This window comes from Chiloscyllium plagiosum, unplaced genomic scaffold (assembly GCF_037043375.1).
Source record: "Chiloscyllium plagiosum isolate Xiang-an unplaced genomic scaffold, Cpla_swu_hap1 HiC_scaffold_15, whole genome shotgun sequence".
NCBI classification, from domain to species: Eukaryota; Metazoa; Chordata; class Chondrichthyes; order Orectolobiformes; family Hemiscylliidae; genus Chiloscyllium; species Chiloscyllium plagiosum.
The window spans coordinates 30,376,864-30,399,093 of record NW_028270153.1 but is presented as its reverse complement, the minus strand read 5'-3'; the positions used below and the strand labels follow the sequence as shown (position 1 = coordinate 30,399,093).

At 38.2% G+C, this 22,230-nt stretch overlaps 1 protein-coding gene across 2 annotated transcripts in view; it reads left to right on the top strand.

The window, feature by feature from the left end:
- kif3b (kinesin family member 3B) overlaps positions 1-21,870 on the top strand; it is a 47,553-nt gene extending 25,683 nt beyond the window's left edge. For both annotated transcript variants that reach the window (XM_043710508.2, XM_087994844.1), the window contains exons 6-10: positions 5,716-5,834; positions 6,519-6,635; positions 9,429-9,534; positions 9,755-9,942; positions 18,187-21,870. In XM_043710508.2, the coding sequence (XP_043566443.1) occupies positions 5,716-5,834; positions 6,519-6,635; positions 9,429-9,534; positions 9,755-9,942; positions 18,187-18,277 (621 nt within the window). In that variant the 3' untranslated portion in view covers positions 18,278-21,870. The remainder of the gene's footprint in view (positions 1-5,715; positions 5,835-6,518; positions 6,636-9,428; positions 9,535-9,754; positions 9,943-18,186) is intronic.
- Positions 21,871-22,230: the final 360 nt, after the last annotated feature.

Sequence of the window (22,230 nt, the reverse complement as noted above, 5' to 3'; positions counted from 1 at the left end):
CAGCTGAGACAGCGTATGTTGATAGGCCCTCCATTACTAAACTACAGCGGATCACAGCCCTTAGGGCAACCTTGAATACCACACTTAGTGAAACAGCAAAGAGGGAGATATTATTCGCGAAGCAGAAGCTATTCGAATACAGTGATAAGCCTGGAAGGTATCTCGCCAGAAAGAAAAAGGCTCCCCAAGCCATTACATCTAGTAGGGAGAGTACTGGTATCCTGACTTATAATCGTAAAAAAGATCAATGCAGCCTTTAGGAAGTACTATTTTGAATTGTATAAGTCACAGGACTGCGAGGACAGAATGAGGAAGATGGAGTCTTTCTTTAAAAATCTGGCCCTCCTAGGCCTAACCTCAGAGCAGGTGTTGTTCTTGAACAACCCAGGAAGTACAGGAAGCGGTGAAGCAGCTTCAGAATGGCAAAGCGCCTGGACTAGACAGATTCCAGGCTGAGTTTCATAAAGAATTTATAGGAGAACTGGCCGGGCCACTTATAAATATATATAACTATTCATATAGTCAGGGCTGCCTCCCACCTTCCCTGAGAGAAGCAAATATTTCTCTCCTTCTTAAGAAGGGAAAGACCCCAGAAGACTGCTCCTCATATAGACCCATACCCTTGTTAAATGTGGATTTTAAAATTCTCTCAAAAATGTTAGTATTAAGACTGGAGAAGGTCTTACCATTCATTATAAAAGAAGACCAAACCGGGCTTATAAACGGTCACAGATCAACTAATAACATTAGAAGAGTCTTAAATATGGCACAAGCTTGCCAGCAGGGAGTGGCAAGTTTAGTTGTCTCCCTTGATGCAGAGAAGGCATTCAAAAGGGTAGAATGGCCATATCTCTTTTATACACTGGAACAGTTCAGCTTTGGAGAAGTCTTTGCTAAATGGATCTCAGTGTTACATAATGATCCCAAAGCAGCGGTGATCACCAAAGGCTTACGTTCAGATGGCTTTAGCGGTGGCAGAGGCTGTTGTCAGGGATGTCCTCTCTCACCATTATTATTTACGCTAGTGATTGAGCCGCTGGCGGAAGCTATACGAACTGACCCTAACACAACGGCACCAGAGATTGGATCGGGCAAGCACAAAATTACACTCTATGCAGATGATGTCCTCCTTTTCTTAAGTGATCCTTTGACATCTGTGCCCTGCCTAATTCAAGTGGTCAATTTATTTGGTATGTTGTCAGGCTACAAAATCAATTTTATGAAATCTGAGTGCATGCCACTGGAGGGTCTTGTCGGTATATCTAATTTTCCGGATGGATCCTGTTTTCCCTTTCGGTGGTCGCTACAAGGCTTTCTGTACTTAGGTATTTTCATCACTGGCACCTGGTCAGCTATATAAAGCCAATTTTACACACTTATTAAAGAAAATAAGACAAGACCTTCAATGCTGGGAAAATCTCCCTATATCTTGGTTAGGCAGAGTAGCCTTAGTTAAGATGAATATTTTACTTTGTCTTTTATACCCTATGAGAATGTTTCCCTTGATGCTGCTGAGACAGGCGCTACGTAAGCTTTATTGTTGGCTCGGCTCCTTTATTTGGAATCATAAACGGCCCTTATCAAATTAGAAAAGCTGCAACTTCCACAAGTAATGGAAGGGCTGGTCTTTCCAGATTTCAGGAGTTACCAACTGAGCTCTTATAGAGCTGATTGGGTCTCTTGTGACCCACAATCAATTTGGTTAGATATTGAGGCCTCCCAAGCAAAATGTCCCCATATCAATTTACTATTTATGGACAAGATGAGAATTATTACGGATTATTGTAAAAACCCTATTGTATTAAATACAATTAAAGTTTGGAGGATAATGCGACAAGATGAGGGTAACCTGCAAAAAACCTCCACTTATACCCCTATAGTGGGAACATTAGGATTCCAGCCAGGGCTGACTGATGCTATATTCAAAATCTGGGAGTCCAGAGGTATTTCCTGCTGAGGAGATCTGTTTGATGGGGAGCTCATCCTTCGAGCAACTGTGCCAGAAGTTTGGGCTACCCAGCAGGGACCTCTTTCAGTATTTTCAAATACGAGACTTTATACAAAAGAAGACCATACTGATAATCAATCCTCCTAAATCGGATAGGGAAAGGAGAGTGCTTCGGCCAATGGGTCCGCCCTCGGTCAGTACTCTCTACCACCAAGAAGGTATCGAAGGACATGGAATGTTTATATAAAACCTGGAGGCAAGAATTAGGGTTGGAAATCTCCTGAGAAATGTGGGAGGACGCCTGGGAAAATGCTGGGAAGATCTCTATCTGTAACAGAATTCTGGCTACTCAATTGAAGATACTTCACAGGGCTCACAAGATACCTGAACGAAAGTTCAAGGCAGGAGCATCTCTGATGTGTCCTAAATGCATAATCAAAGTTGGTACTCTTACGCATTGTCTGTGGAATTGCTATAAGATCCGTTAGTTTTGGGACAGAGTAGCGAATGCCTTGACAAATATTGTGGGTACAAAGATTGGATTGGACCCAGTGTCCCTATACTTGGGGTCCCCAAATTTCCCCTCTTTGGATGTATACGGGAGGAATTTTTCTCTAGCCTTTCCTTTTGTGCAAGGAAAAATGTTTTAGTGAATTAGGTATCTGAAGGTCCCCCAGGATTTTCAAACTGGTACTGGTTAGTCATGGAATATATCCACCTTGACTTCCTTATGAATATGGTGCACCAAAAAATGGAATTATTTTATGGAACATAGCAGCCCTTTTTGAACTATACTGACACAGGTATTTCGACCATATTGTCCAGGGCCTTTGTTTAGCCGTGGTAATGGTTCTGGCTGGTTCAGGGGCCCCTGGGAGGAGGAATCTTGTATAAATACGGGTTTTGTTATGACTTGATATAAATCTATTTTGAGTATGTATTTAGTTATTTATTTACTTATTTGTTTATTGTTAGTAATGTATGATATCTTATTTTATGCTTTGATTGTTTGTAGAATAGATTAGTAGTTTTTTTAAATTTCATATTGGTGTTATTATATTGTAAAGTGGAATATGCTAGTTTGTATTATTTTTGTAATTTTGTAAAAAAATCTTTTTCAATAAAAATATCTATTTTAAAAAAAAGAATGTTGACTACATTTATAAGTTCATAAGGTTTGATAAGAATGAGGTTGTGAAAGGAAAAAAAATCACTAACCAAATAGCTTTATGAACATGGCATTGCCTATATTCCTATCCCACCTACTTTACTGAGCATCAGACTCCTTCCCCAACCTTTGGTTAAAAAGGACCCAAGTACAGTTGTGATTATCGTTATGATCCCCAATTCTGTTCTCCAGTCAATAATCAAACTCCCTTTTTAAGGTTTCAATCGACTCCAAATGTTAGCTTTCCACCAGTCTGCTTTCCCCTCCATTATTCTGTGGGCAGGCAATATGTTTTCCCCCATTGCACAACCTTACTTGCAACTGCAAATTTTATACTTGTGTTTTCTATGCCTGTGCTCATCTTTCAAATTGAGCAACTTGCTTATTTGAAGCCATTCTAGTATTCAGTATGTTGAATCCGTGCAACATCTATGACCAGATCCAGAACATGTGAGCACGGGATAAAAGATGGACAGGAAAAGGTCTGCATGTCCATCCAGCTTGTATCACAAATGTGGTGACTTGCCCATCACTATACAAAAGTCAAGGGGATCAGTGTATGGTCCTGCAAATACATCTAACTAATTTTGTCTAAGCTTTTGCTTTCATTACATACTTTAATCATTTGAACTACTCATCAAATCTGAGAATCATCTTGATCACTCCTATGTGAACTGTTTCTTGTGTATCAGTATAAAACGTCGGGTTAGGATGGCAAAAAGTGTATATACTTCAAAATTAGTATCCAATTAACGTATGCAATGTTAATTTGGTTTATATTGCAATGTAGCTCAGTAATGTGTTCATTGATGACTGTTTCATATTGATTATGTATTGTCACAATAGAGATGGCTGATTACTTCCAAATGATTTTCCTTTTTTAATCTGCCTTTTGATTTGAATTAAAATTATTTAATGTGATGTACTTCTTATTAGGTTAGATTAGATTCCCTGCAGTATGGAAGCAGGCCCTTTGGCCCTGCAAGTCCACACCGACCCTCTGAAGAGTAACCCACCTAGACCCATTCCCATACCCTAAATTTACACCGATGAATACACCTAACACTATGGGCAATTTAGCATGGCCAATTCACCTGACCAGCACATCTTTGGATTGTGGGAGGAAACCGGAGCACCCGGAGGAAACCCATGCAGACACGGGAAGAATATGCAAACTCCACACAGATAGTCGTCCGAGTCTGGAATTGAACCCGGGTCCCTGGTGCTGTGAAACAGCAGTGCTAACCACTGAGCCACCATGCACATTTGCTATCGTGTTTCTTTCCAATGAAAAATTAATTCATATCCATCTGCCATACCATGCTCAATCTATACATTTGGTTTAGGCAGTACAGTATTTGTTGACACCAAAAATTGTGGGCAGCTGTGCATGTGCAGGGAAGTGTGCATTCAGTGTTGGGGAGAGGGTTTATGGGAGGGGAACCAAGTCCCCCGAGTGAGAAGGGAAGAGGAAGAGAGCCAAGGGGCCAGGATAGGGGTGGGGGATCAACAAGGAGTTGGTTGAAGCCTCAGTTAGCATAATCACCTTTTCTACTTTTTAACTCCACATGCAAATTTGAAAACCAGTTTTAATAATAATATAAAAACAAAACAACCTTGACTCTGTTTATAGTGCATATTTCTAATCTATACACAAATTAAAAATTAGATACTTTGTAACATTTATAGATGTTTTTACTTGATAAGCCAATTTATTTCACTATTAAAACTGTTCATTATAATAAATATTTTCTTATGATAACACTTAATGTTATATTTAGAAATTGAATTCAATGCCATCGTGTTAATCAAATGTGTAGCATTTGTATTTTTGACATAAAACAACTGAGCACACTGAACAATAACTAGCTTTGTTATCATGCACACCGGTTTTGATTTGCTAAATGTTCTCTAAGCTTATGAAGCATCTTAGAATCCTAGAGATGTACAGCACGAAAACAGACCCTTCGTCCAACACATCCATGCCAACCAGATATCCCAACCCAGTCTAGTCCCGCATGCCAGCACCCTGCCCATATCCCTCTTAAACCCTCCCTATTCACATGCCCATCCAAATGCCTTTTAAATGTTGCAATTGTACCAGCCTCCACCACTTCCTCTGCTAGCTCATTCCATACACATACAACCCTCTGCGTGAGAAAGTTTCCCCTTAGGTCTCTTTCATATCTTTTCCCTCTCACCCTAAACCTATGCCCTCCAGTTCTGGACTCCCCCACCCCAGGAAAAAGTCTTTGCCTATTTATCCTATCCATGCCCCTCATAATTTTGTAAACCTGTATAAGGTCACCCCTCAGCCTCCGACGCTATCGTGATTCATGTTAAAAGATGTAGAAACTTATAATTGGTTCTCATCTCTTCCTGTGAATCTGAAGACATTATGTTCGAATAGATATTTTAGTCACAATTTAATTTAGCAGCTGCTGCTTTCAATTGGATGAACTGTAATATGGTGTAATATTTTTTGGTCAGAAAGTTTTAGCTATTTTAAAAGCTAATGCTTCTCTCAAGTGACTAGTGAACAAGAGGAGTGATTAACATTTTATTCTTATTGTGTAATTTGAACAATTTCTTTGGTTAGTTATTTGCTAAGCTCCAAGCAGTAAAAGCTGAGATACATGATCTGCAAGAGGAACACATCAAAGAACGACAAGAGCTGGAACAAACACAGAATGAACTAACCAGGGATCTCAAGCTAAAGTACGTACTGGTATCAGAAAGTGATATCTCAAGCTGAAGTATGTAATGCTTAAATTCCCTTCTCCAACAATCATTTATTTTAAAATTCTTCCAGTAAGTCATCTGTTGTTTAACATGAGTTTGCTTCTTTAATTTTTCTACAAAAAGTGAATTATTTCACTAGTGTGGAACATTAACTTCTAAATTAAAAGAACAGTTCAAGAAATCTTGATGTTTTCTTTGAAAAGTAGTGACTTGTTGAAATGTTTCAATTGATGATAGAATTTGACATTGATCCAGACAGATTATACTTCATGGTATAAAGATCAAAATCCAGGTAGCATCTTTTCAAAAAAGAACTGGAAGAAAGCTTTTCAGAACTTAATGAACAAAGAGTTTTGTGGAGTAGATTATCTGCCAAATAATGTTGGATTAAAGTAAAAGAGAAGCAAATCACAAAAAAATTTTTTGTTGTTGTTCAGTGATTTCTTTTGACCACCAATAGCCTTCTACCCCAACAAAAGTCTTGTTTATTGTCGTCTATTGCTTTATAATAAAACCTTAATGAGAATGACTTGGCTAACACAGCTGGGCATAAATTTATAATATTATTCATGCATACTGAAAGTGAACATCCATTTAATTTGTTTTCTTGAAATTTATCTTTCACTTTTATCTGAACAACATATTTCTGATTATTTTAAGGCACCTTGTAATTGAGAACTTCATTCCTTTGGAAGAAAAGAATAAAATAATGAACAGAGCTTGTTTTGATGATGAAGAGGACCAGTGGAAGACCCAACCCATTACACGCATTGAAGGGTGTGGTATCGTATTTATATTTAGGTTTTTGTAGAAATTATCAAACGAGCTAAATGTTTATGCTGCCTTGAATCTCCTCCCACCTTCTCCAGCTAACTTATATTAATTATGTTCCTTCCTCTGTCAAGTAATTATCTTACCGCTAAATACATCTGTGCTAAGTGCATGAGTAATGGAGCAAATCTTAAACGGCTCCCTATATTTTGCTCTATCTTTCTTAACTAGTATTGTCCCTTTCAGTTTCAGTAGTGTATACCGAGGCAGAGGAATTATTCATTACTCCTGTCGTTTCACTGTCATTATCTGTGTGGTTAAATTGTGCATTGCTTATTGGTGCTATGCTGATGTCATTTTCATTTTTAAACTTTCATCTATGTTGTCCTGCATCAGTTTCAAAAGTAACAGCAAACTCTGATGATACATCAATCATTGCACTTCTTGCCTGCTGTCCTCTTTCTCACATAGTGTCCTCGCCTAATACTCAGTCCCTCATATACAGCACATTGACTTAGATCACGGAAAAACATCTCTTTATCCTTGATACTTTGGTACAGATGTCACACTTGCAGTTTTACATGATGCCAGCTCAGTCATCGTATTGCACCATCTTGTGTGTTTATTAAAAGTACTATTCGGAGTACAGAAGAACCTCGATTATCCGAAGGACACAGGCGGGGGTTATTTCGTTCGGTTGGTCAAATTTCAGATAATCGAATGCCGAATAACATAGTTTAGCCAAGCATCGAGACCTTGCGACCTTGCCAGATAATCCAATATTCGGATAATACAATGTTGCAAAATGAAGGTTCCTCTGTACTTAAATATTAAGTGCCTTTATTTTGTAGAAAATTTGCTAAATTTTTACTGCATTAAATAAAATGCCATTTAGACTGATTTTAATCTGTTTTATGCCTGGGATACGCTTACTTCCCAGATGCACAACAGAGGCAAGATGATCAGTAATCTTTGGTGCTCAGGTTTCTGATTCCATGAAGGTATGCATGGCATTTTGAAGGTTTCCAAAGGAAGAGTGGTGAAAGCAATTAAATAGTATGGATAATGAGCCAGTTTGTTACAACAGGGGGACACAATGGCCGAGTGTTATTAACTCTGGACTCTAAATCCAGAGACTCAGGTAATGATCTGGGGCCCAGGTTTGAATCCTACCACAACAGATGGTGGAATTTGAAATTAATAAAAAAATCTGGAATTAAGACTCTAATGATGGCCGTGATTGTTGATTGTCTCAAAAACCAACTGGTTCACTAGTGTCCTTTAGCAAAGCAAACCGCCAATCTTACCTGCTGTGACCCACATGTGACCTCCAATGGGTAATAAATGCTGGCGTAGCCAGCGACGCCCTCGTCTTGTGAATGAATTTTTAAAAAACAGAAACCGCTCCAGTCTGTTTATTCTGTCCAAGGTTTTGAAAACCTCAATCAGAGCTCCACTCGGCCACCTTCTCTCCATGGAGAACAGTCCCAACTTCTTCAATCTATCCTCATAGCTGAAGTTTCTCATACCAGGAACTATTCTAGTAAATCACTTCTGTAGTGTTACCAGTGTATTCACATCTTCCTTATTATGTGTCATCCCCTAGTGTACACAGTAGTCTGGCTGAAGTCCAACAAGATATTTTTCAAATCACATTCTTGACTATGTTTTTACAGTGAAGTAGGTAGAACTTAACTGGTCTCTTGGTTCAGTGTTTGGGACACTACCACTGCACCATAACAGCCATCACTCTGAGGTAGGGATGATATGTGTAAGTATTGTCTACCACCTACAAATCATTATTAATTAAAATATAATTGATTCTACAGTTCTTGTGACATAGTGATAGTGTCCCTACCCCTGAGCTAGGAGACTCTGCTTGAAGTCCCATCTACTCCAGAGGTGTGTCATAACTTGCCTGGACATGTTGAATTCAGAAATATCTATAGATGGATCACCTGTCGTATCATTTTCCATAGAGAGTGCTTGGTAGTATGGCAACATTAAATGAGTATTTATACTTCTACCCAGAGCTAGCTAACATCTTCCAAAGTTGTGTGTGGATAGAGCTAATGTTAGGTAATGATAGCTGTTTAGATACAAGACAGAAATTCAGAAGAAATTGCAATCAGATTCAAGCAGCATTGTTAGAGTCAAAGATTTGTGGCATCTATACATTAAAAGTTTTTACAACAGATCATATTATGGAACTATCAAGCTTTTGTTTGATAATTGTCACCTTATTGGTGAAACTGTTGTTTCAGCTTTTCCAACTGTAATTCCTGTTTCCATATTTCTCATTTAATGCTTGATAAAGTTTCTGAGGTTCAAAGCATATTAAACAAAACTAATTGCATATTTCCCATTTCATAGTAGTACCAGATTGCATTTCAATTGACTTGTTCCAGAAAGGGTCACCAGCATGAATTCCATGCCAGTTCTAGCCCCAACGGCTGCTAATATTCTTCTCTGTAAACCATGACTGGTGCTTTTTACGTATTGCTTTAGATTTTCAACTTTCAAAATGATAAGGAGTTAAACAGCTATGTATCCATGTTGTCTAAATAAACACCACTTTTTGAGAAACAGTTCACTTCATCACGATGGGAATTGACTTGACCACTGTAATTGGTGGTCTTGGTGGTATGAACCGTTTTATTATTAGGAAACAACAAATCTGGATTAACTAAGGAATGCCACAAGAAGCACACCAGTTTTATTAAATAAAGATTGAATGGAAATATAATGAAGTATATAAAACCTATGTTAATTTTTGAATATTTTTCATTTTATACTTAGCAATCAGCAGATGATGAAGCGACCTGTATCAGCAATCGGATACAAGAGACCACTTAGTAGCTATGCAAAAATGGCTTTGCTATCAAGATCAGATCCCCGATACAGAGTGAGTAAAGGAGACTGTGTGTAAATTATAGCTCCCTTTTATGGACTGTGCTGCTAAAATATTGGTTATTCACAACTAAGAAGTATTTTTAACTTCCAAAGTGGATTTGTGCCAATCACTACTATTTCGAAATGAAGTTTATCTTTGTTTATTCTGTTGCAATAATCTTGGTGTATGACTGGCTTATTAATTCTAAGTTTTTATGTATATTAATTTGCAGGCTGAAAACATCTTGCTATTAGAATTAGACATGCCCAGTCGAACAACTCGGGACTATGAAGGGCCAGCCATTGCTCCAAAGGTACAGGCTGCACTAGAAGCTGCTCTGCAGGATGAAGACGAGCTTCAAGTAGATGCTTCTACGTTTGATCCTCTGAGAAGTGGTAGTGCAAGAAAATCGAAGTCCAGGTGAGTACAAAATATGTCCTCTGTTGTAGAACACTTCCTTCTCTTAAATTGATAAATGCTTCTCTTTTTCATTATTATAAAATATCTCAACTGAATTAGTCCATGTGGGTTCAGATTTGAACAAGGTAGTCAGCTCTTGATTTCAATGTCTTAGTGGACAGCGAAGAAGGTTACCTCAGATTACAACAGGATCTGGACCAGATGGGCCAATGGGCTGAGAAGTGGCAGATGGAGTTTAATTCAGATAAATGCGAGGTGTTGCATTTTGGGAAAGCAAATCTTAGCAGGACTTATACACTTAATGGTAAGGTCCTAGGGAGTGTTGCTGAACAAAGAGACCTTGGAGTGCAGGTTCATAGCTCCTTGAAAGTGGCATCGCAGGTAGTTAGGGTAGTGAAGAAGGCGTTTGGTATGCTTTCCTTTATTGGTCAGAGTATTGAATACAGGAGTTGGGAGGTCATGTTGCGGCTGTACAGGACATTGGTTAGGCCACTGTTGGACAGTTGCGTGCAATTCTGGTCTCCTTTCTATCGAAAAGATGTGAAACTTGAAAGGGTTCAGAAAAGATTTACAAAGATGTTGCCAGGGTTGGAGAATTTGAGCTACAGGGAGAGGCTGAACAGGCTGGGGCTGTTGTCACTGGAGCATCTGAGGCTGAGGGGTGACCTTATAGAGGTTTACAAAATTATGAGGGGCATGGATAGGATAAATAGACAGTCTTTTCCCTGGGATCGGGGGATCTAGAACTAGAGGGCATAGGTTTAGGGTGAGGGGAAAGATATAAGAGAGTCCAAAGAGGCAACTTTTTCACGCAGAGGGTGGTACATGTATGGAATGAGCTGCCAGAGGATGTGGTGGAGGCTGCAACATTTAAGAGGCATTTGGATGGGTGTATGAATTGGAAGAATTTGGAGGGATATGGGCCGGGTGCTGGCATGTGGGACTGGATTGGGTTGGGATATCTGGTTGGCGTGGACAGGTTGGACCGAAGTGTCTGTTTCCATGCTGTACATCTCTATGACTCTAAGAAGTAAGTGCATAATTAGCAGATGATAAGCAGGCTTCATTTATAACTTTTCTTTTGAAAAGTTCTTTGTAACTTGAAAATAGATTGACAAAACTGCTTAGTCAGTAGCTATGTTTCCTTCAAAACCATGAACCATACTTAAATATTTTCTAAACATTGCAGTTGTATTTAAATCCTGCCAGTTTTTTTTCTATTGCAATTCTCTTTATCCATGTTTATAGTAGAAAATTCTCCCAAAAACGTAGATTTCAGCCACGTGTTTTGCTCTGATGTGCTAGACTTAACCATCTTTAAGAATGGGGTGCTTCTGGAGCCACCTCTTCTGGTTTTTTTAATTGTCATGTTTCAGGACTACTGAGCATCGATCTGATCTTTGTCTATTTAATTGCTTCGCTCTGTCTTTTGCATGTTGGTTTCACAGTTTTATCATAGATATAGTCCACTGTAGTAGCTTCATCGTATTGATACTTGTTTTTAGGTGTCTGGTGCTGCTTTTGCATTATTTCGTACTCTTCTCATTGATCCAGTGTTGGTTCTTTGACTTGATGTAATGGTAGACTGAGAAACATGCTGCGCCATAAAGTTTATACATTGAGGTTCAATGCAGTTAAACTGTACATTGTGCCTCATGGATGTCCATTTTTGAGCTGCTTGATCTGTTCTAAATATATCCCATTTAGCATACCAGTAGTACCAGAACACATGATTTAAGCTGTTTTCGTTGTGAAGGTAAGACTTTGTTTCCAAAAAGACTGTAAGCAGTGATCCTGCAGCACACAGCGCCACACGTAGATTCCGGAGGATGGTGTGGGCAGGGGAGGGGAATGCTGACGTTCCCTCTTACCAGTGTTGTCATGAACAGATGCATCTTCTGTCGGTAGATTTGAGGCCAAGATCAATTTTTTTTTCAATTCATCATTCATGGAATTTGGGCATTGCTGGCTAGCTGATTCTGGGTGGTGGCAAACCACTTTCTTGAACTTGTACAGTCCATTTGCTGTAAGTACATCCACGTTGCTGTTAGGAGGCAAGTTCCAGGTTTTGACCCAGTGACAGTAAAGGAACAATACTGTCGTTCTAAATCTGACTAGGAAATGAGTTAGAGGTGAACTTGGAAATGATGCTGTTTTCATGCATCTGCTACCCTTGTCCTTCTCATAGAGGTGGGGTTTTGAAAGATGTTGTTGAAGGAACCTTGACAAGTGACTGCGGTGCAACTTGTAGATGGTACACCATGCTGCCACTGTGCATTGATGATGGTAGGAGTAAATGTTGAAGGTGGTGGATGAGGTGACATTCAAATAGGCTGCTTTGTCCTGGGTGTTGTCAAACTTCTTGAGTCTTTCTGGAGCTGCACTCATCCAGGGAAGTGGAAAATATTTCATTCACTCTTGACTTGTATGTTGTAGTTCTAGATTTGAGAGATAAGAGGACAAGAGATGTCAACTTTCTAGTCTCTGATCTACTTTAAAAGTCACAGTGTGGGGATTGAATGTTATTTGTCACTTGTCAGCCCAAGCCAGGATGATACCCAGGTCTTACTGTATATGGACATGAATAAGTTGATTGTTTGAGTTGCTGCAAATGATGCTGCACATAGTACAATCTTCAGCAAGCATCCAAACCTCTGACTTTGTTAGATGTAAAGCCATTGATGAAGAAGCTGAAAATGGTTGAACTTTGGAGTCTACCTTGAGGAACACCTGTGGTGATAAGCTTGGGCTGAAAGTATTGACCTCAAAAATCATAACATTGTCCTTTGTATTAGTATGACTTTAACCAGCAGTAAAAAAATTCCCTTGTTTGCCATTCCCTATTGTTTTGCTCGGGCTTCTCAGTCATCAACTGTCAAATTCTGCTTTGATATCAATCTTATCTCATCTTATCTCTGGAGTACAGCTCTTTCATCCATATTTGTGCCAAAGCTACACTGGGGTCAGGAGCTGAGCTGCCCTGTTAATGAGTGTGTTATTTCTTTGTAAGTGACGACCCCTTCCAACACTTTACTGATGTTTGCGAATAGTTTGATTGGACATTATTTGGCCACCTTAAATTTGTCCTGCTTTTTGTGCAGGGTATATCTTGGCAATTTTCCTTGTTGGTTGGAGACCAGTGTTGTAGCTGTTCTGGTACAACTTAGCAAGGGTTTGTGAAGGGTAGGTCTTGCCTTACAAGTCTTATTGAATTCTTCGAGGAGGTGACCAAGCATGTGGATGAGGTTAGAGCAGTGGATGTAGTGTACATGGATTTTAGTAAGGCATTTGATAAGGTTCCCCATGGTAGGCTTATGCGGAAAGTCAGGAGGCATGGGATAGAGGGAAATTTGGCCAATTGGATAGAAAACTGGCTAACCGGTCGAAGGCAGAGAGTGGTGGTAGATGGTAAATATTCAGCCTGGAGCCCAGTTACAAGTGGAGTTCCGCAGGGATCAGTTCTGGGTCCTCTGCTGTTTGTAATTTTTATTAATGACTTAGATGAGGGAGTCGAAGGGTGGGTCAGTAAATTTGCAGATGATACGAAGATAGGTGGAGTTGTGGACAGTGAGGAGGGCTGTTGTCGGCTGCAGAGGGACTTAGATATGATGCAGAGCTGGGCTGAGGAGTGGCAGATGGAGTTCAACCCTGCCAAGTGTGAGGTTGTCCATTTTGGAAGAACAAATAAGAATGCGGAATACAGGGTTAATGGTAGGGTTCTTAGTCAGGTGGAGGAACAGAGGGATCTTGGGGTCTATGTACATAGATCTTTGAAGGTTGCCACTCAGGTGGATAGAGTTTGTAAGAAGGCTATGGAGTATTATCATTCATTAGCAGAGGGATTGAATTCAAGAGTCGTGAAGTGATGTTGCAGCTGTACAGGACTTTGGTTAGGCCACAGTTGGAGTACTGTGTGCAGTTCTGGTCGCCTCACTTTAGGAAAGATGTGGAAGCTTTGGAGAGGGTACAGAGAAGATTTACCAGGATGTTTCCTGGAATGGAGAGAAAGTCGTACGAGGAGAGATTGAGAGTTCTCGGCCTTTTCTCGTTGGAACGGCGAAGGATGAGGGGTGACTTGATAGAGGTTTATAAGATGATCAGAGGAATAGATAGAGTAGACAGTCAGAAACTTTTTTCCCCGGGTACAACAGAGTGTTACAAGGGGACATAAATTTAAGGTGAAGGGTGGAAGGTATAGTGGAGATGTCAGGGGTGGGTTCTTTACCCAGAGAGTGGTGGGGGCATGGAATGCGCTGCCCGTGGGAGTGGTAGAGTCGGAATCATTGGCGACCTTTAAGCGGCATTTGGATAGGTACATGGATGGGTACTTAATCTAGGTTAGAAGTTCGGCACAACATCGTGGGCCGAAGGGCCTGTTCTGTACTGTATTGTTCTATGTTCTAAGGGGTGCAGCAAGTTCTAGAGCTCAAGTCTTCATGCTATTGCTGGAATGTTGTATGTAGATTTTACATTATCTAGTGTCAACAGATTCTTGATATCATATGGAGTGAATTGAATTGTTAAAGACTGCCATCTATGATGCTGGGGACCTCAGGAAGAGGTTGAAATGGATCATCTGTTCAGTACTTCTGATTTGACTATGGAAGCATGTACTTCAGCACTGTCTCTTGCTTTGATATGCTGAGCCCTACAGTATTGAGGATGGGAATATTTTCAAAGCTTCAACTTGTGTTAGTTGCTTAATTGTCCATCACCGTTGACAATTTTTTGAGGCAGGCTTGCAGACTTAGTTCTGATCCACTAGTTGTAGGATCATTTATCCATGTGTATACAAGCTGCTTCTGGTGATTGGCATGCAAGTAGTGCTTGTTGCAGCTTCACAAGGCTGACAACTCATTTTAGGTATACCTGGTGCTGCTTCTGGCATGCACCCTTTATTGAACTTGGTTTGATCTCCTATTTTGGTAGTAGTAGAGTGGAATTATGCTGGGCTAGGAGGTGATAGATTATGATTGAATGTTGCTGATGATCCATGATGTCTTGAAGATGCCCAGTTTTGAAATGCTAGATGAGTTTGAAGTCTGTTCTGTTTGGCATGCTGGGAGTGCCATACAACAACAGACAGCAATTTGCTACAACTGAGTAATTTACTAGGCTATTTCAGAAGTTAGTTAACACTCACCTTCATTTTTGTGTATCTAAAGTCAGGTTGGCCAGACCATATAAGGAAGGAAAACATCTTTTCTGAGAGATATTAGTAAATCAGATGGGCCAGTGCAGTAATCTTTTAGTTTCTTGGCCAACATTGTTGAGGCTAGCTTTTTATTCCAGATGTATTCATTAATTCATTATATGTTCCACCAGCTGTCTTAGTGGTGTTTGAAATTGTCTGTCTGTTGCACTCATCCTGGTTTCTGGATTACTCATTCAGTAACATGACAGCCATCACCGTCCCCAGGCCTAAATTTCAGTGTGTTTAAATTCCCCAGCTGCCATTGTGGGATTTGAATTCATGTCTCCTGATGATTGTGATTCCAGACATCTGGGTGAATGGTCAATTACATAATTATTCTGCTGCAGTTCCCACATGATTTCTATTATCAATGTGGACATAGAAATTTATAACAGAAATAAAACAACAAGGCCAGATTGTACGATTTCATAATTTATATCTGCTCCAAATATTTATTACTCAAGATAAATTATTGTCTTCAAGTGCAGCAGAGTTCAAGTCAGCATATCTAATCTTGCAAGCAATTGATTAGTGTTAATTACTAACTGAAAATTTAAGCGCTTAAGCTCTGCTCAGTCTTCCTCAGCTTATTCTGTTTGGATTTTTTACTTTAAACCTTTTCATCTATGCCTTATGAAAATTTCTAAATGCTTTGTTTCCTTTAATCTTGATTGCGCTGTTTATTTTTGAAGTAAAAGGTCTTTTTCTTAAATGGTTCTCTTTAGTTTGAAGGAGGAGCCAAAGGCTATCTTGTTTTTTTTAAAATAGATCGATTAGTTTGCTTCTACAGTATCTGCAACAAAGTTAATTTTAGTAAATGTTGGAAAAACAGGGATGTTTGGATGTTAAAGGCCTTTGGAGAATTATTGTGAAAAAAAGTAAACCAGTTCAGTGCACAAATGCAGTCATTGGCAACCTTTTTATTTCTGAGGCCAAGTGCTCTTATTCTGAAAATTCTACAGTCACCCTAAAACACAACTGAAGTCATTCATTGTTTATGTTAATTATACAGTTAAACATAGTTATTTTTATTCATTCGCGGGACATGAATGTTTTTGGTTGGTGAACATTTATTGTCCATTCCTAGTTGCTTTTGAGAAGGTGGGGGTGAGCTGCCGCCTTGTAGTTCTGCAGTCCACGTCCAAGATAACTATAATATCTTGAATTCAGAAATTTGACCCAAAATTCTAGAATTCCCTCCCTAATGGTAGGTGCACCAACACCACATGGTCTTCAAGAGTTCAAGAACGTGACAAACAACCATCTTCTCGAGGGCATTGTGAGATGAAAATATATACTGGCTTGCCCATCAATACTTTCAGACAAAAGCAGTTTTTGTTAAAGAAAAGACTCTGAACAATGAGGTAGAAACAAAGCATTGAAAGACAAGAGAGACCTAAAAGTTAGCCTCAGATTGCTTACAGCCATGTTAATTCAATCACTCTGATCTGGTCATAAATCAAACTTCTTATCCATGTCATCCATTCATATTTGATAGTTCAGCTCTATTGGCTCATTGCGCTCCAATGACCCAGAAAGTGAGGTTACAACACTGTTCAAAGCAACACTGCTTTACACAAATCAACAATGGAAAACAGTTTCTTTTCAGAGAGACCTGTGAAATAAATCTTATCCAGTAATCTGGTATCTGAAAGGATGTGCCTTTTAGAGTCATATTAAAATTCAGAAGATTTTCAAAATTGAATATCAAAAAATGTCAATTTCAATAAATACACATTAAAGACAGATGAAGGCAGATTGTTTCAAACTCTTGTCCTGCATAAGAGTTACTTCTAACAGTTCCCTTTAAACACCTCTTATACCTACCAGCCCTGCCAGTAGAGAAAACCTGTACTAATAATTATACTTTTTAAAATGCAATTTTAACATTTTAAATAACTAATGCTTGTATGAATTCAAGGAGTTGTCAAGATCATTCCTTATTGTAATTTGGGTATACAGGTATATGTTGCTGTTTATTTTGGACTGTACCTGAGTTTCCTGTTTCAAACTTAGTAAATTAGTTTGGAGTGGGTAAAATCGCCATAAGCTACCTTTAATTTGACTATTTATTAAGAAATCTCATAAACAATCAAGTACTGAAGCAATGATTTAACTTTTTACTGCATGCAGCAACCAAAATAAGACCCCTCAAGCAAGTTATGCCTTACAACTCAACTTGGCTATTGCTAAATTAATGGTAGAATTTAGCCACAATTTCAACCAACAATGTCTGTCTTTGAGGTCTTGGGTTTGATCCTTGTGTAATGTTGTCCTTCAAAGTTTTGCTGCTGAGTCGTACTGGGTGTTACATTCTTATAAAATTTTCTTTCTTTCAAGTTTGTGATGTGATGTTATTGATGATCCTTGAGATTCTTTGATTACGCTACTGGAGATTCAAGTTTGCAGCTTGCTGCTTGCTCCCTTATTCCTTGTTACATTCAATGTTCATTGCCTATTTGAAGACATTCATGATTAACACAAATTCTTCAGGACATCCTTTCTGCAGGTAGTCTTAACACCCAGTTTTTCACAAACCAACAGATTATAAAGCAGTGTTACCTCCTCTCTCCTGAGAAACAGCTTGATCTGTTGTTTTGACTTCTTCTCCATAAGGATGGTTAATTAGCATGTTGGTTTTCATTCCTTTATAGCCGTTTCTCCTTGTCCCTTTCATCTCATGGAAACACTTGATTCCAGAAAGTTATTGCTGATTCTTTCAATCCATCAAGTTATTAAAATTCTGAAGTCTACCTTGTCACAGTGAGGTTGCATACAGTCGGTTCTGCTATAACACGTGTTTCTTCAACGTAAATTGGCTATAACACAATTGAAGAATTTAGATCATTATTTGTAGAATCCAAACTTTCCTTACCTATATTGGCTTTAACATGATTCCAGTCCCATTGGTTTAAATGGTTCTTCTATTATGCAATTTTTGTACAACGCTGGATGGTGCGGTAATGTAACTATCACACTATATCAGAACAGACTGTATTCTTCATGAAGAATGCTTTTGCTAACTATAATTATGTTTCTGTTGTCTTCAGGCCAAAAACTGGAAGAAAAATTGGCCCTTCGTCTTCAGTTGGCTCTGGAACCCAGCTCTATCCACAGTCTCGCGGACTTGTTCCCAAGTAAACCTCATCTCCCAAAGATGTAGCTTGTCAGCAGGGAGAAAAAAAATTAGTCGATAAACTATATCTTGAATCTAATTTTAGTCTGACCCCTCACATTAGAAATATAGCTTGAATACAGATTAAAATTTTACATTTCTTTTGTTTTTACAGTGTAAATCATTCCACTGTGAGACTAGGATACCTTCCTAAGTACCCACAGCTCTGAATCTGACAAAATTATTTGTTTCATAATATAATCCAAGTGGATAGTGCCACTGCTTGCTGCTACAGAACCACGTCATCCTATATATTATATATCAAAAGAATACCTCACATTTTATGAGGCAATTTATTGTATTTAAAGATTTCTTATAAATGCTGCATAACTTTGTCTTTAATTTATTAGATTTTCTTGTTGCAAAGTTGAATGTAGATACAGTAGATTTGAACTTGTGTTATTGTATAGTTGGTAATTTTCAGACATTTTTATTACTGTTTAATTTGGCTGTTAAATGTTTAGTATAATTTTTTTTCAGACCTGAATATAGTAATAAACAATAAAGCTGGCCAGTGGTCTGACATTACAAAACACAGTTAGCAATTGTTGCATATTTAGGGGATATCTATGGATGATCAAATAACCAGATTTACTTGAAAAATATCAGCCTTCTACTCAGCATAGCTTCTCGAAAGCATATTTTGTAAAATTTCAAATCCGAAGCCTTTTAATCAGGCTGTAAAAGTGGTGCATTGGTTTAGCAGCAAGGGATATCATTGAGGAGTAAATGTGATTTAACTTATTTTCGCATTCTGCCAGTATAAAGTCATAAACCATTTTCAAGTTGTTGCTTCTGATTATCAATAACACTTATAACACTTGTACACTAACTTTATACAAATATTCCTGCAGATTACCAAGAATGTCTCTTAACTCAAATTCTAAAACATGTTATACTGGTACTTCCAGTCACCTGTAAACTTGATGAAACATTATAATGTCACATGATGTCATATTTATTCCTTGCAACAACTAACTCCATTAGTTAGTGATGTGCAGCAAGTTATCTATCATTCACAGTCTCATTTGACAGAATCACTGATTGGAAAATAAATCATGTTGATTTTCACGTCTGACCTGTAATTCTTTAAATAAGGCCTTGTTGTAGAAATGGAGATTTTCTAAATTTCCCCCAAATAATTGGTGTCAGTTTGAGTGTTTTACTAAATGATTTTAAGTAGCCATATTAAAATGTTACTCACTTTTTCAGTTGGTGCTTTTGTTGCAGTTATTTGCGTATTTTAAAGCATAATGTCTGGTGGTTCTTTATATTACAAGTCAAATTACATTGTAGCATTCAAAATCAAGTAAGGGATTAGGAATATGAAAGGGGATGACTGAGAGTTCAATTGAAGCTGAGTAGTAAATGGCCCTGATTTAAAGAGCAAAGTGAGTGTGATCACCATTCTTAGGTGGTACAGGACTTCCATTATAGAGAAAATCATCTTTTATTGCCTTTTCCAGAAAAAAATGATATTTATGTTGATGAATATTTTTAGAAACTCAACGTGACATCAGATTTGACAGTAACCTCATTTGATGCTGTTCTTCATAGCAAATATTCTTCAGAGGATCTTGCCCATTGTATTATTGGCTGGAAGTCCATTTTGTGTTCGTGTATCCTTATTAATGTATTTGTTTCACCACCTCATCTTGAAAAATGTGGGAATCTGTATGGAGGTTGTTACAAGGCACTTTATTTTCTTTTAAAATCAATACATAAAGTGGCCATTTCCATTAAATGCTCAAAAAAATAGATTGCCTTTACATATTTGGCACTGTTCACAGACTTATTAAAAAGTGTGCATTTTGTTGGACACTTACACTTTCATTGCTATTTTTCAAACTCCTATATCAGTTACACATAGGGTGAGAAAGAGAGAAATTTTAAAGGTTTTACAATGCTGGTTTTAAAGGTTTTACAATATTCTAACAAGATGCAATATTTTAAAATTTGGGGTTAGGTTTTCTGTGTCTTGATCAAGCTTCCAATATATAGGAAAGGAATAAAAAAAAGTTTGCAACTAGATTACTTTCCCACAAGGGATCAGTGTTTAAATGTACATCTTATAGTGGATTCATGGGTGTGAGGAGCAGGACGTGGAAGGCATGGGTTACAGCAGCTTTCCTAATATTATCTCTATTTCAGATATTAAATGTGAGATTTTAAGTGAGCAAAATCTTAGTATTACTAATTTGAAGCAGAATTACTTAAGTTATTTTTGCATAGAATATTAGTAAAGGCAATTCCAAGGTGATTAATGTACCTGATTATATTTTCATTTTGAGTGTGAGCAGTAGCTGTAAAAATGTCTTGAGTATTAATGTTGAATCCTCTAATATTTCATTTTGTGAGATCCTAAATGGCAAACACTCTGTTTAGGTATCTTTGATAACTTTTTTTTTTACAAAATAAATGCAGTTTTGGGTTTGTTAGGACATATTTGAACCACTAGGTATTGTTTGGAGGCATAAACACAGTTTGAGGTCCTAGTACAGAAATTTGATTTTGTTTTCACTAATGGTTGTTTGCTAATTCTGCTCTAACAGTCTACAGAGGAACTTTGATTATCTGGCATTCGATTAACCGAATTTCAGATTATCCGGACAAGATTGCAAGGTCCCAATGCTTGGCTAACAATGTTATCCGGCATTTGATTATCCAGCATTCAGTTAAACAAACAAAATACTACCCGCCCGTGTCCTTCAGATAATCAAAGTTCCTCTGTATATCAATTGCTGCAATCTCTGGAATTCTGTCGTGTAATTTGCACGATTATACACCAGAGATTTGGAAATCATCTACATTGAAGCTTAGATTACCAAATTGGGGGAAATTGCAATAATATTATTATTCTTTTGTTTACAACAAAAAGGTGTAATACTTTCAGAAATATCCAGCAACTTTGGAAAAGAAGCAAAAATTATAATATGAGCTGCTAGATTACATATTCTTAAATGTTGAAGCAAAAATAAATAGCCACAACTTTCAGTAGCGATATCACTACAGGAAAACAAACATTAGCATTTTTCAGTTAAACCAGGGACTTCCAGTGTCAGTGTAAGAATTCTGCATGTGGTCTTATATATGAAATGCATATCATAAATGATGTCCAGAGCAAGGGTCTCACTAATTGATTTGTGGATGATGGAAGAACAAACACAATCTGCCATACAATGCAGACATTTGTATCGCCAATTTCAAAATCAAATATAGGTCGATCGCCGTATCCGTGAAATCAGCTGCCGCGGTTTCAGTTATTCGCAGTTTACTGCGGCCTGAATATATTCGGAACCAGGGACCGGGGGCTGCCGAGAAGGTAAGTTTCCCATTTAAATGAATGGGTTCACTCTTATCCACGGTTTTGGGCTGCTGCAGTAGGTCTCAGAACGTATCCCCCGCGGGTACGGGGGGGGGAAGCTACTGTAAATGTCCTTATTTAAGTGATATAAATTTAAATTGTCTGTATCTTGTACTTAACTTTTTTTTAAAAAAGCTTTTGTTTGTAAATGCAATATGTAAATGACCTTAAATAAACTTGCTGAAGCAGTTCAAAGTTGATTATCCATAAATTTATCTTTCAGCACTGGCATGCCATTTCACTTGGGAACAACTTAAGAGTATGTGATGAGCTATATGAATGTAAAATCGTAATCAGTAACCTAAGACCATAAAATATAGGAACAGAACTAGTCCATTCAGCCCATCAAGTCTACTGTGCTATTCAATCGTGGCTATGTTGCTCAATCGCATTGTCCAACCTTCTCCCCATAACCAATCTTGATCCCCTTACCAATCAAGAACCCATCTATCTTTAAGATACTGAATGACTTGACCTCATCAACCTTCTGTGAGGATGAGTCCCATAGATTCACCATCCTCTGGCTGAGATGAATTCTTCCTCCTCTCAGTTCTA